This window comes from Uranotaenia lowii, chromosome 3, assembly GCF_029784155.1.
Source record: "Uranotaenia lowii strain MFRU-FL chromosome 3, ASM2978415v1, whole genome shotgun sequence".
Classification (NCBI taxonomy): Eukaryota; Metazoa; Arthropoda; class Insecta; order Diptera; family Culicidae; genus Uranotaenia; species Uranotaenia lowii.
Window position 1 is genome coordinate 85,585,482 of NC_073693.1, and position 12,921 is coordinate 85,598,402.

Below are 12,921 nucleotides of genomic sequence, written 5' to 3' on the forward strand. Positions count from 1 at the left end.
CCCCAATGCACTTTATGTGACTATGTAAATCTCGTGTAAAGCACTTTTGTGCCCTTTATGTGACTTAGTAAATCCCGATTTGAGCACTTTTGTGCACTTTATGTGACTTAAGTCCCATAAAACGTACATATAGGTCACTTTTGCATCTTTCAAGTTCATTAATGAGTACATATAGTTCACTTAAGGGAATTGGGCAAAATAAGTCACATACAACGTACATATTAATCACTTTTGCAGCTTTCAAGTTCATGAATGAGTACATAATGTTCACTTAACGTCGAACTTGTCGAACGAAATGGATGGATGCAGATGGGTGGACGTTTCGGCATCTTCTCTCGGATTTAGCTTGCGACGGATACGTTTGAATGGAATATGATCAGCAGGAACAGCACCGTTTTCCGCAGCCGATGCCTGTAGTTTCCGATGGATCATGAGCTTGAACTCATCATGAAAGCTGGAATGAAAACCCTATTTGTTTTCAAAGATTTCTCTCCTGTAGATATAATTCACTTACCTGACAATAACTGACTTTAAAAATGCAGTTTTGATGCACTTTTAGAATCGTTCTTCTCGACTTTTCGCATCATTCTTACACCGGGCTTTGTTTGTGGATCCAAATACCAATCGTCATCCTGGGATGAATCCTCCATCCATTCTGGAGAATGCGCTGGCGCTGAGATGCGATTACGATTTCACGAAAAATTTAACTTAATACTGATTAAATTGAACCATCCCTTTATGTGATGTTGGTTTGCGATACACAAAAGTGATAATGATCGAGGTCTACGAGTGATTCTTTACGATCCTGTCTATACTCAAAAACGATTTCGATACGAAAGAAATTTATATAGGAAGGATGAAATGCTACGTAAGAAATCTTATGCGATTGGTATGAGACATTATTAGACATCGGTCGTACTAAATACGACTTTATCCAATATCTCGTAACTTAGTCGTATTCCGTTTAGGTTCAACATCTTCTACGATGAATAAACGATATGGTAAAATGTTGAGTGTACACAATTACGATTCCGATTCGAGCTGCATCCGTATACGAGTTTGGCGATGAATTCTTTTACGAGTTCATGTTGGCTGGGCAGTCCCCAAAAGCTTGAGAGAGTAAGTGATAACACGAGAAAAAAAAAACTGAACAGAAAGCTTCCACAGTAAAAATCCTATCTAATTCCATAACGTAGTTCTAAAAGAGCTGTGAATAGTTTTAAGAGAGCTCTCAAGGGTTTCTTATAGCTATGTCTATAAGGTCGAATAAAACTATTCTGTTCGATGTTTTATTATAGCTTTTAGAATAAGCTTTAAAGACATTAACAAAACAGGGCCAAGTAGTCCATATGTTAGCTTTAAAGTAGTTGTGCAAAAGCATAGAATGCGCTTTGGCTTATAAAGTAGCTTTAGGAAATAGTCTTAAGCGAAACTGTGAAGGTTGGCATAAAATTTAAATTGTTACTTGGGACGTTTATTAATATGGCAGAGTGCCACAGTACTTTTTCACTTCGTGATATAAAAATCGAATATTTTAAAAGATAATTTTAGTAACAAATTTATGATAGAAAATAGTTCCAGAAGCGTTAGTTTATCATGCGAAGCTGTCATACAACTTTTGTTGAATATCTCGAGATGTTATCACGCAAATGGATTCTAATTTGTTAGGGGACAGGGCCGGATTAAGCCATCGGGGGGCCCAGGGCAATTTTTCTCGGGGGGCCCCTATAATTCGATTGTTTTTCAAATGCTATCCCAGAGAATATATAAAATTTTTAAAGTGTAAAAGAACTTCATATGGGGATGAATAAACCAATTGGTTTAAAATCCTAAAAAAAAGAGCTTAATATGAGCTCAGTTTACTGTCTTGAAAAAGCCATGTTGTCTGCGTTGAAGATTGTTTCTGGTATCTTTAAATTGAAATTGTTAATAATTCAGGTGTAAACAAACATTGCGGAATGGGTAAGACATTTTTAAACCACGAAAGCTCTGATTTGAGCTGCAAAATGCTAAATTTAATTCACATTTTCCATCATCCCTATCACCAACTTAAATTCTCTGATGTAAAGACCGGATAGATATTTTAATTGATTTTCATTTCATCATTGATCGTCTGGTTTGTGATTAATCGAGGAATATTTACCTCATGACAATTGAAAAGTATCATGAAGATTTGAAACATTGAATACAAAATTTAAAAAAAAAACAAAATAATTAAATTCAAATTCCTTGAGATACAGATATAAGTGTTTAGGATATCAAGACTGAAAATCAGGTTAGATTCAGAACCACAATTCAGTGTCTCAAATCTGAATAATAATTTGAGAAACAAAATATGATTTAAATAAAGAAAGGGATTCAAAGTTACAATCAGAGCCAAAGCGGAAATTTACCGAAATGTGAATTTCAATTTTATATCTTTGAAACACAAAAAAGTTTTCATGATGTTTATGAATATGATTCTCATCAGATAAAAAAATTGTAATCAAATTGTCATTATAAATGTGACAAAAGTTTAATTCAATGACCTCAAAGCCAAAGGAATATAAGTGCAAAAATGATCGATTTAAAAAAAATCAAATTAGAGATTGAATGTTTAAAAACACAGAATCAGCTATCATTGACAAAGTCAGATATGGAATCCAAATGAGTTTAGTACCTTAGACGAAGATCCTGAGTTCTCAAAATTCAGAAAAACCATGAAACTGAACTTCAGTAACTGAAGAAACAACACAAGAATTGAAAATCTCAATTGATTGAATCTGGAAAAAATAAGGTTGAAAACATAGAAATATTCATTTTAAGAGAATCACTCAATGATACTTGCAACTTATCTATGATATCATTTTTATAATAATTTGAGAATGATCATTTGGAAAATGATGTGCTGATTTCAGTAGGGGATAAAATTTAGGTTAAATCAGTTGAAAATGTTTTAATACACAGAAATTCAATAAAGAAACTCTGTACTGTTGATTGGTCCAATTTAGGCAACGACAGTTTTTTTGAGGATCTTATTTTCGAAAATTGGGAGAGAAAAGGGTTGAAAATTTATAAACAAACGGAAATTTCAATAATAATGATCGAAAAGTGAAAATTTATTATAATACTCGGTATTAACTAGGATACATCCCGGGTAAGATTCTGAAATGCTAATCATAAAATTTCTCTGTTCTCTCTTAGCAGTTTTGGCGAAATAAGCTTCTTTTTTTAGTGCAGTAAGCATTACTTAAAGTTAACATTATAATAAAGATAATTATTTTGCAAGATGTTTGTATGCAATTAAAATATTAAAACGAGGAGATGTGTTTCTTAAATTTTGCCTGACTGACATGTTTCGATAAAAAAATAAATAAAATTTGAAGAGGCCTCATATTCTTTTTAGTTTTTGTTTCGGATTCGGTTCACTTTATTTTTTTCCAGATTTTGGGTTGAAATTTTTGAAATTCAATACCAAGATTTTGATAATCTTAGCTTAGCTTATCTCTTCACTGCTAACTCTAGAGGGCCCCCTTAACTTATGCAAGAGAAAAACTATTCTGGATATCATTTCCCGGGGGAATTTTAATTGTTATATTTCAAGTTTTCATTCCGATTTTCAAGTTATGATTTCTTTTCATAGGTTTGTAGAAATTTAAGTAGTATGATTAAAGGAATGCTAAAACTTTTTTCCCTAGGGGGGCCCCCCTGAGCCGGGGGGCCCGGGGCAATTGCCCCTTTTGCCCCCCCCTTAATCCGGCCTTGGTAGGGGAGGATTGTTGGGTACCAGAAATGTTTCCATGATTATTGCAATTGGGGAAACAAGTGTATTAACCGTGAAGAAATTCAATATATTCCCTCATACACGAACAAAATTTATGAAAATATACTTTCCTTTAGTGAAAATTTCCGAAAAATCGATTGAACGTTGTTTCAGATACCGCACAAGCTTAGGACCAGAGATATGGACCCTTTTTAACCTCTTATTCTCCGATATTTTTTAAACAATCCAGAAAAACACTTATTTGGACTAAAAAACACATCTCTTTTGTGTAATTTTTATTCCGAGGATTCAAATCATGGCTGTTTGTGCTACCACTCGCTTCGGAAACTTTAGTTATGGCTGATTTTACCCTTAATTCCCCTATTTAAAAAAAATATTTCAGCTAAGCAGGTTCGAACTTGAAAATTTTAAACAAAATGAGATTAATCAATTGTGATTTTTTTTTCTGAGGTATCGAATGAAGACTGTTTGAGCCACCACACGCTTTTCAAATTGGAGCTATGACTGTTTTTACCCTCAATTCCTCCTACAGTTTCCAAATATTTCAGAAAAATGCATGTTCTAATTTGATAGCTTCAAACCCAATGAGACTAATCTTGTGTGTTTATCTCCAGAGGAGTCGAATGAAGGCTGTTTGAGCCACCGGACGTTCCGGAAAATAAAGTGATGGCTTAACTAAAGGGTGATACGGTCAACATTTGGTCTAGGGAAAACGCGTGTAAATCGGTGAAATCGTTTTTTTTTAAATCAAATTAAATTTCTTTTTCAAGTTTCATTACTATGAAATTCAGTAAAATATTCAGTTAGGATTCCGCTTTTTCAAATTCGCCTTACGCTTAATCCCTGCCATCAGATTTTGTACAGCCACCTTGTCCACCTTCTTCGCCGCAGAAAGCCAGTTTGCCTTGAACTGCTGGTCTTCTTGAGGTTCCGCTTGACAATAGCCCAGTAATTCTCAATTGGGCGGAGCTCTGGCGTGTTGGGAGGGTTCTTGTCCTTGGGAACCACCTGCACGTTGTTGGCGGCGTACCACTCCATGGCCTTTTTTTCGTAATGGCAAGATGCCAAATCCGGCCAAAACAGTACGGAACAACCGTGTTTCTTCAGGAAAGGCAGCAGACGTTTATTCAAACACTCTTTCACGTAAATTTCTTGGTTGACAGTCCCGGAAGCTATGAAAATGCTGCTTTTCAAGCCACAGGTACAGATGGCTTGCCAAACCAGATATTTCTTCGTGAACTTTGACAGTTTCATGTGATTGAGAATCTGCTACCTTTCCCCTTTCTTTTGCCGTATAAAACTCCTGTCCCGGAAACTGCTTGTAGTCGGCTCTGACGTAGGTTTCGTCGTCCATTACCACGCAGTCAAACTTCGTCAGCATCGTCGTGTACAGCCTCCAGGATCGCGCTTTGGCCGTCGTATTTTGTTTATCATCGCGATTTGGAGTCACTACCTTCTTGTAAGTCGATAGTCCGGCTCGTTTTTTGGCTGTATGCACGGTTGTAGACGATACACCCAGCTTATTTGCGGCATCTCGGAGAGAGAGGTTAGGATTTCGCTTGAAACTACCGGCAACTCTCTTTGTCGTCTCAGCGGCTTCCGGTTTCCGATTTCCCCCTGATCCAGACTTCCTGGCTGTCGACAAACGTTCCCCAAACACTTTAATTACATTTTTAACGGTTGATTTGGCAACTTTTAGCGATTTTGCCAGCTTTGCGTGTGAGTGTGAGGATTTTCGCGATGCGCTTTTGATACGCTGCTCTTCTTCCTTGGACGGCATTTTGACAACTGAAGAGTGAATTCCAAAATTAAAATAGGAGCAACATTCTACACTCAACACACACCTTCAAAATGAGGGGTGTTCAGGTTTTTTAAATGCAAAATTGAAAGAAATGTGTCAAGTTGATATTGACCAAATTTTGACCGTGTCACCCTTTATTTGAAAAATGCAGGGGAATTGAGGCTTAAAACAGCCACAACTACATTTTTCGATGCGTGCAGTGGCTCAAATAGCCTCGGAATCCTCGGAAAAAATAACACACATTAAGTCTCATTTGGTTCAAACTTTTCAAGTCCAAAATTGCTTTTATATAATTTATTCAAAAATATAGGGGAATTAGCCATAACTCCAGTTTCCAAAACATATGTTGGCTCATGAAGCCTTAATTCAATTTCGCGAAAAAAATCTCACAAGAGTGATCTGTTTTGGTTCAAAATTTTTTATTCCAAGCCAGTGCTTTTCTGGATTGTTTACAAAATATAGGGGAATTAGGGGTTAAAAAGGCACAATATCTCCGTTCGTAAGCTCGTGCGACGTCTGAAATTATGGGAGGCGGGAAAGCTTCCATATAATACTTTTGCGAATAGTATTATATTGATAGATTCAAAGGAAATCAAATTTGGTAGGGAAGGGTATTTGAAAACGAGAAATATTTTAGGGGAGAATTGAAGTGGGGGCGAGGGGTGGTTCTAAGTTCAAATTTTTTTTTGTATTGCTATGAGAAATAATTCTATGCTCATTTAATACGCCCCTGTTTTTCCAGTAGTGAGATGAAAAGGGGAAAGAGGGGGCTCCCATACAAGTTGATTAGCATAACTCTTAAACTTACCTAGCAAATGGTCATATAAGTTTATCAACAATGATTCTAAAGTAGTTCAAGATCCCATTCCACAATTAGAGACAATTTCAAATACAAAGCAATCGTTGTATTTTATCATTGTAATGAACTTTAATCTCAAGTTCAGTCTGAATGATGTTGAGATTTGATCTAAAATCATTAACAAATAACAAAAAAAATCATTATTTTCAGTTATTTTCAAAATTTTTCAGGCCACACCGGGTCAGCTAGTCTGATGTAAATAGTTTTGATGCCAACTTTTTGATACTAGTGTGATATGTTTATTTCAAAATAGGTCTTGCGAATTATATTTTTCGTACAGTTTTATCTAGAAATAAATTAAATTATGCCTTATTGATGTTACCAATGATAAATTGAATTTACCCCGACTAAATAAAAGTTGAACAATCGTTTCTGATAATTACCACCAAATTTCTTGTTCTGTTATGGTTTTCAGTGTAAGAAATGCCTAGTTAACTAATGAATTTAATTGATTACTTTTTCATAAATAAATCAATGTGAAGGTTTTATCCTCAAATTGTTCTTACGTATGAAATATCGAACTGCTCTGTCTGTACAATCTTGCATCGCATGCAAATATGCACCGGGCGGCCTCCCGTCAACGTTTGGTTTGGCGTAACGAACAGACGTTGAGCTTGATGTTTCCAGAAAGGATACGCGAAAAATGTGCGAAAACCTTCAACTTCCTACCGCCCATTCCCACCATCAACCATCCACCTCTACCACCTGCATTGCAATTCGAACTGCTGCGTGAGACTTTTCCATCCACCCACTATTGGGAAGGCTGAGAATGTTTCGTTCACGTGTATCTGCTGCACATTTCCTCCTTCTATGAAGCAGATGAACAAAATAACATCAGAAAAAAAGTTCTCTCGATAAGGCGCTGTTACTGATCCGAAGGATACGGAATGGGGAGCTTGCTTGCTCTAACTAAACCAAATGGTTGTTGGTTCTTGTGTTTTTGTCTCAACTGAATCGCGAGCAGTGTACTGATGTCCTGTCCAGCCTTCCTTCACATCACTTCCGAGCAGAAGGTCCAGAATGCGATAGAGCGAGATGATGGCATGGATGAAATGCAGAAAAACACAAGGCGCCAGCAGGCATCGGGAATCATCCAGATATCCTAGGATGTAGGCTATAGGCCTTTCCATACTCCTGCCGTAGGATTCGGGAAGCTGAGTCGATCGGAGCTCAGCTGCGCCTTCTTGTTTTCGTTCCGCCATCTCTCGGTTTAAAAATGGTTGATGAAAGAGGCCGTGGAAACTTCGCCGTGGTGCGTCCTTGCATGTCCTTCCACACGCACGCCTTCTTTTACTAGCTGGACAACAACCGTATCAGACTGACTGGACCAACTAAGGATTTCGATGGCCATTCCACTTTCATTCTCCCGACTGCTGCAGGAAGCTAGCCAGGTTTTTCGGCAAGGAAAAGTGCTCTCCCACCCACCCAAAAGTGGGTGATGTGTCCGCTTTCAGTCGAGTGTTCAGATGGCTCGGACAGCTCGGACTTCCTCATCCTTTCTTGCTCGAACGACGAACAGCATGCATATTGCACACGCAAATGTGTCCGGTTCGCTGCTTTTTCATCAGAAAAGCTGCAAAGAGCCTAGCGAGCACGCCGAATGTCTTGTAGCTTTCATTTATGGATGCAAGCGATTTTTCGCTAGCTACAGACGGTGACCTTTGGTCGCCATCTGGAGAGATCGCGCGCATGGTGAAACGAGATTTTACGGATGGCAATCGCGTGGATCTACCTACAATGTAGGGAATTGTCATTTGCTGGATACATGTTTCCGGAGCTTTATTGAAACATTTTACGATTACTTTGGTGCTTCAAAGCCCTTAAAAAGTATGCTTATTGAAAAAAGCCTATAGGCTATAGCGGGTGTTATCTGGAAAATTAGGATAGTTTTTATACCTTCCTCTACAAAATATGAAAATTGTTAAGACTCATCTCACTGATTTACTCAGATAAAAAGGAAACGTAATTTAATCTGTAATTGAACGTAGGTAGGGTGGGTGTGCCTAATTTCGTTATATTTTGTCAGGGGTTTTTAGATTTGATAAAAATCATGCATAGTAGTGCGTATAATTTTCTAAGGTCAAAATATTAAATAAATAATTGTCTAAACCATTTTCTTTAAAAAATTTTGATTTTGTATATTCATTCATCTGTTACATACATTGTGTTCAAAGCATATCACCCTCAAAATGCATTGATGAAGATTTGTAGTTTTGTCTGCCATTTCGTGTAATGGCTGTAGGCGCCTTTATCCCTTCATTTAATGATTTTTTATTTTTTCTCAACAAAATTCTCAATAATGCGCAATGATGAATACATGAAGGGAAAAAGATTGAAAAAATATTAATTTCACATGTTCCGGTAATTTAGCAAAAATATTAGTTTTCATCATTCAGATTTTTTCTATCGTTTCTAGTTTTGCTTATAAGACGTAAAGAAATTTTAAAATTTATCAATTCTTAATGAATCCAAACTCTAATAACTGATAAACTAATAAACATACACGGAATTTAAAACTTGCGAATCTATTTACAATCCTTCACACAATTAATGATGCAGATTTTGCCTCGATGTTCAAGTTTAAGGAAAACAAAGCTTTGAAAAAATTAAATAAAACAATGTTTACATTTTAAAATTTTTTTCTCCAGGCATCCACTGTACGAAAATCAGAAAACCTATTCCAGCGAGACGTCACAAAACGTTTGCAAAACATTTCATTGGTAACTTGTATGTAGATTGCAAGGTTCATCACTTGCATTGGAAACAAATATACGTCCAAGTTCAGAATTTAAAGCACTGCAATTTGGAATTAAAAGTGTTTTTATTGTACAAATCGATATCATCATATAAACTAAAGGAATCGTGACGTCACAACGTGCCACTTTTTCCACTTTTCTGATTTTTTTACCAAACCCTACTTTTCTGCTCTTATATAAGATCAAACTAGAAAAGTAGCAGTTGGTTGCCACCAACAAATTGCTGTTTTTGATTTTTTGAAATTTTTATTTCGATTTATTTTACGGCTCTTTAGTTTTGTGACATCACAACGTTCCATTTTTTGAATCACGGTTTTGCAAACCTTGACGTAACGAAATTTTATTTTCAGCCACAAGAAATAAATAAAACTATAACCTTAAAATTAATACTTAGTAAACTAAAAAAGCTTGACAACTAACAAATAATGTGATTGGATGATGAAATATATCCAATCATACCAAAAAAGTTAAAAGAATTGATTCCAAAAAGGCTCATAAAATAAATAAGGATTACAACACTGCGAACATCAATTTTATTCAAGATATTTGTGTGATCGCGTGAATATTATTAAAAAAAAACCAATGATAGGAATAACTTATTTGAAAAAGCACTTCAATTTGTTCCAAAATCTTTTAAATTTTATTTAGTTCAACTACAAAGGAAAGGAAAAATAATTAATAGTTTCAAAAGCCTTCGTTCTAATGTTAGCTTGTTAATGGACACTAGAGTGATCAAATCTGGCGTATTATGAAAATCTTATAAGTTGCAAGACTAAATTGATCCAAAGCTTAGCACAAAATGCTTTGCAAAATTTGATGGGATCTGAAAGAGATTGGGCAATGACTTTGAAATTTCTATGGAATTATGTGAAATTTTGTTCGAAAGGAACATGAAAACGAAGTTTTGCAAAATGCAAAGTCTCTATCAGCCGATTTCGTTTCATGAAGTGTTCGTTCGCACTACAAGTTTTCATCTAGTGGGGCGAACCACGCTTGGCCTACTAATGTGTGGTGATAGATGCAACTCTATCAGTATCTACCACTTCATAGTAGTTGGCCCGTGAGAAAAAAAAAGTGATATGTGATAATAATGCTTTTAAATAAATTCAACCCGCTAATTTTCACCATATTTTATTTCATCTAACCTTCTATCCATCTGTAAAAAATTCATGAACTTGTCCCTACTAAAAAGGACATCACTTTTCACTGATAAGGCCGATAATTTAAAGTAACAAACATAAATTACGGTGATTAATCCTTCATATACTTCAATAATGTTGAAGAAAAATGTCTTAAACGTCTTCAAAAGAAGTAAATTAATTTTCGTAAAGTCAAAACGCATTCTTTACCCGGGTGCAACTCACAACCTTCTGAACCGATTTTCGATATGAAAATTGCATTGAAGGTTTGTTTTAAATAGAAAATAATTGTTAAAATCAATTTTCTTTCTTACTAAAATTTTGAAATTTCAATGTTAACTCCAGTGGTTGGAAAATCGCTCAAGAAAAGCAATCAGGAATGGTTTCTAGCTAGAATGATGCTACCTCCGAGTGCTGTGATACGCACGTGGTAAAAGTACCCATTGAATATATGTCGAAAATCAACACTAACTTGATACAAGAAAATATACCATGCCCCACCGGAGGCTACCGTTGCTATTCGTCACGTGGCTAATCGACGGTGATCGACATACTTGGTGATACATTTTGAACGTCGCTCCCTCAATCATTCCCGAACGTCTATCCTCGCATCATTGTTGATAATGCTCGTTATTGATAGACGATCATTAATGTTTCAAAAGGAAAAATCTGAATAAATACCAGGACCACATGTTCAAAAAAGCTGTAGCACATGCTGGACAGTTCATTGCGGTTACCTAGTCATGATTTTGTCCTTCTAGGCAAAACGAAAAATAAAAAATCATCTGATAGCCTACATAGATCGCTCAGAACTGATACATATCAGTTATGATCCTAAAGGTTGAAAGTCGTCAAGGGAAGGAAATCAGCATCGAGACGTTCGTTGCTGATAGTCTGCGTCCTTTTTTACCTCATCATGTATCGCAAAAGTGTTTCAAATACAGAAGCGTCGTTGTCATGCATGATTGTTTGTATGATTTGGTTGAAGAAGGAAAATTTGACTGCTTTGATTTGTTGGCTCTGAATGTAGTCAAGCATGGCTCAGTGAAAATGATTGATTTTCAGAAGCTTGGTTAACTCCATAATTCTAAACAAAGGTAACGAAGGGATATTTTTTTTTTTTTTTTTTTATAATTAAAGTTTATTAGGCCATTTACTTTTTGGTATAAGTTTTAGTGGGCCGAGGGTCAGGGGTTTTCTTAAGACTAGGGGGAGGTTGGAAGGGGTAAGGAGAGGGAAGAGAGCGTTGGGAAGGAATGGGGGATTTTAAAATTAACTGTTCCCTTGGTAGGGTACTGGGGGATCCTTTTGCGTTTCCGCGGTCATCTGCCTCATCCGATGATTGTGCCGGTGAGGGTTGAGGAGTAATCCGTTTCCGAGGAGGAGAGGCTGGTTTGAGGTGAGTAGTTGGTTGATTAGTACGCTTCTGTTGTGTTGGCTGCTGCTGCTGTGTTTTTTCTTCCTTCTGTTTGGTTTCGGTTAGTGGTGGCGCTTGTCTATTGTCTACTGAACTCGGTTGGTTTTTGTCGACCTTGACTACATTGGCGAATGATGTTGGGCTGCTGGTTTGTTGAATCAATTTACGGGCAGCTGCAATCGGCATATTACGTTCGGTACTGATTTTAATTGCTGTAGTTTCGGCAATCCAGATTGGACATGATCTATTAATCGGAGAGTGACCTTCTTTCTGGCAGTTTCCGCAAAACGGATGATTCTTACAGGATTGACTGTCGTGATTTGAAGAACTGCATTTGGTGCACGAGAGGGGACTCTCGCACTTTTTTTTGGTGTGCCCGTACTTTAAGCAATTTCTGCAAAGCAATGGCAACGGATAATATAATCTAGTCCGAACTCGGAGGAATCCAAAGTTAAAAAACTCCGGTATTACCGTCCCGTTTATGGTCAAAATCAATGTGGAAGTTCCAACAACTGAACTGGGAGTTTTTTTTGTGATCCTTCGTACGTCGATTACATTTTGCGACGACAACTCAGTAAGAAGATCTTTCTCGTTCATTTGGTCCACTTCCCGACATGTAACTACACATTTTCGCTGGTTCAAACTCGGATGGCGTCCGATAACGATCGGCGTACCATCGGTCAAATTTGTCAACTTTTCCAGTTCGCTAATCTGTTTTTTGTTTCTTGATTTGATGACATACCAGTTGTTCTTCGTCTCGTAGAATCCTTCAATTTTTCCCGTTTTTTCCACAGATCTCCCGATGATAAAAGGGTTTTGCGGAAGATTGTAGCCGTCTGCTGCTTTCAATGTGATGTATTGTAAGCGTCCATTCAAGTTATGGGGATCCATCCATTCTGGTATAGTCCTATCTGGGGGTTCACCCGGCGATGGACTCATCGCACCGCTTTCTCACTTCACACCGTTCTAGTTCGAAAAAATGCTATAGCCTTTGGCTTGCGAGGACCGATTACAAAAAGCGACCGACCTCGCTCGAGGCTGAAGAGGAACTTCCAACGAAGGGATATCTTCTGATGGAAAATGAAGCCCACGAAATAGATTTTCTGATGGTGTGCAAATTATTTTTGAAAAATGAAAAATAAAAATCGGTTCTCGGTTTCCAGTTGAGAGGGGTTTGGAATTGGTA

General features: G+C 36.9%; 1 protein-coding gene across 1 annotated transcript; it reads right to left on the reverse strand.

Moving 5' to 3' along the window:
* Positions 1-11,471: 11,471 nt before the first annotated feature.
* LOC129752353 (uncharacterized) lies at positions 11,472-12,674 on the reverse strand. The gene has a single exon (XM_055748141.1). The coding sequence runs from the start codon at positions 12,672-12,674 to the stop codon at positions 11,472-11,474; it is 1,203 nt and encodes a 400-aa protein (XP_055604116.1).
* Between the last annotated feature and the right edge of the window lie 247 nt (positions 12,675-12,921).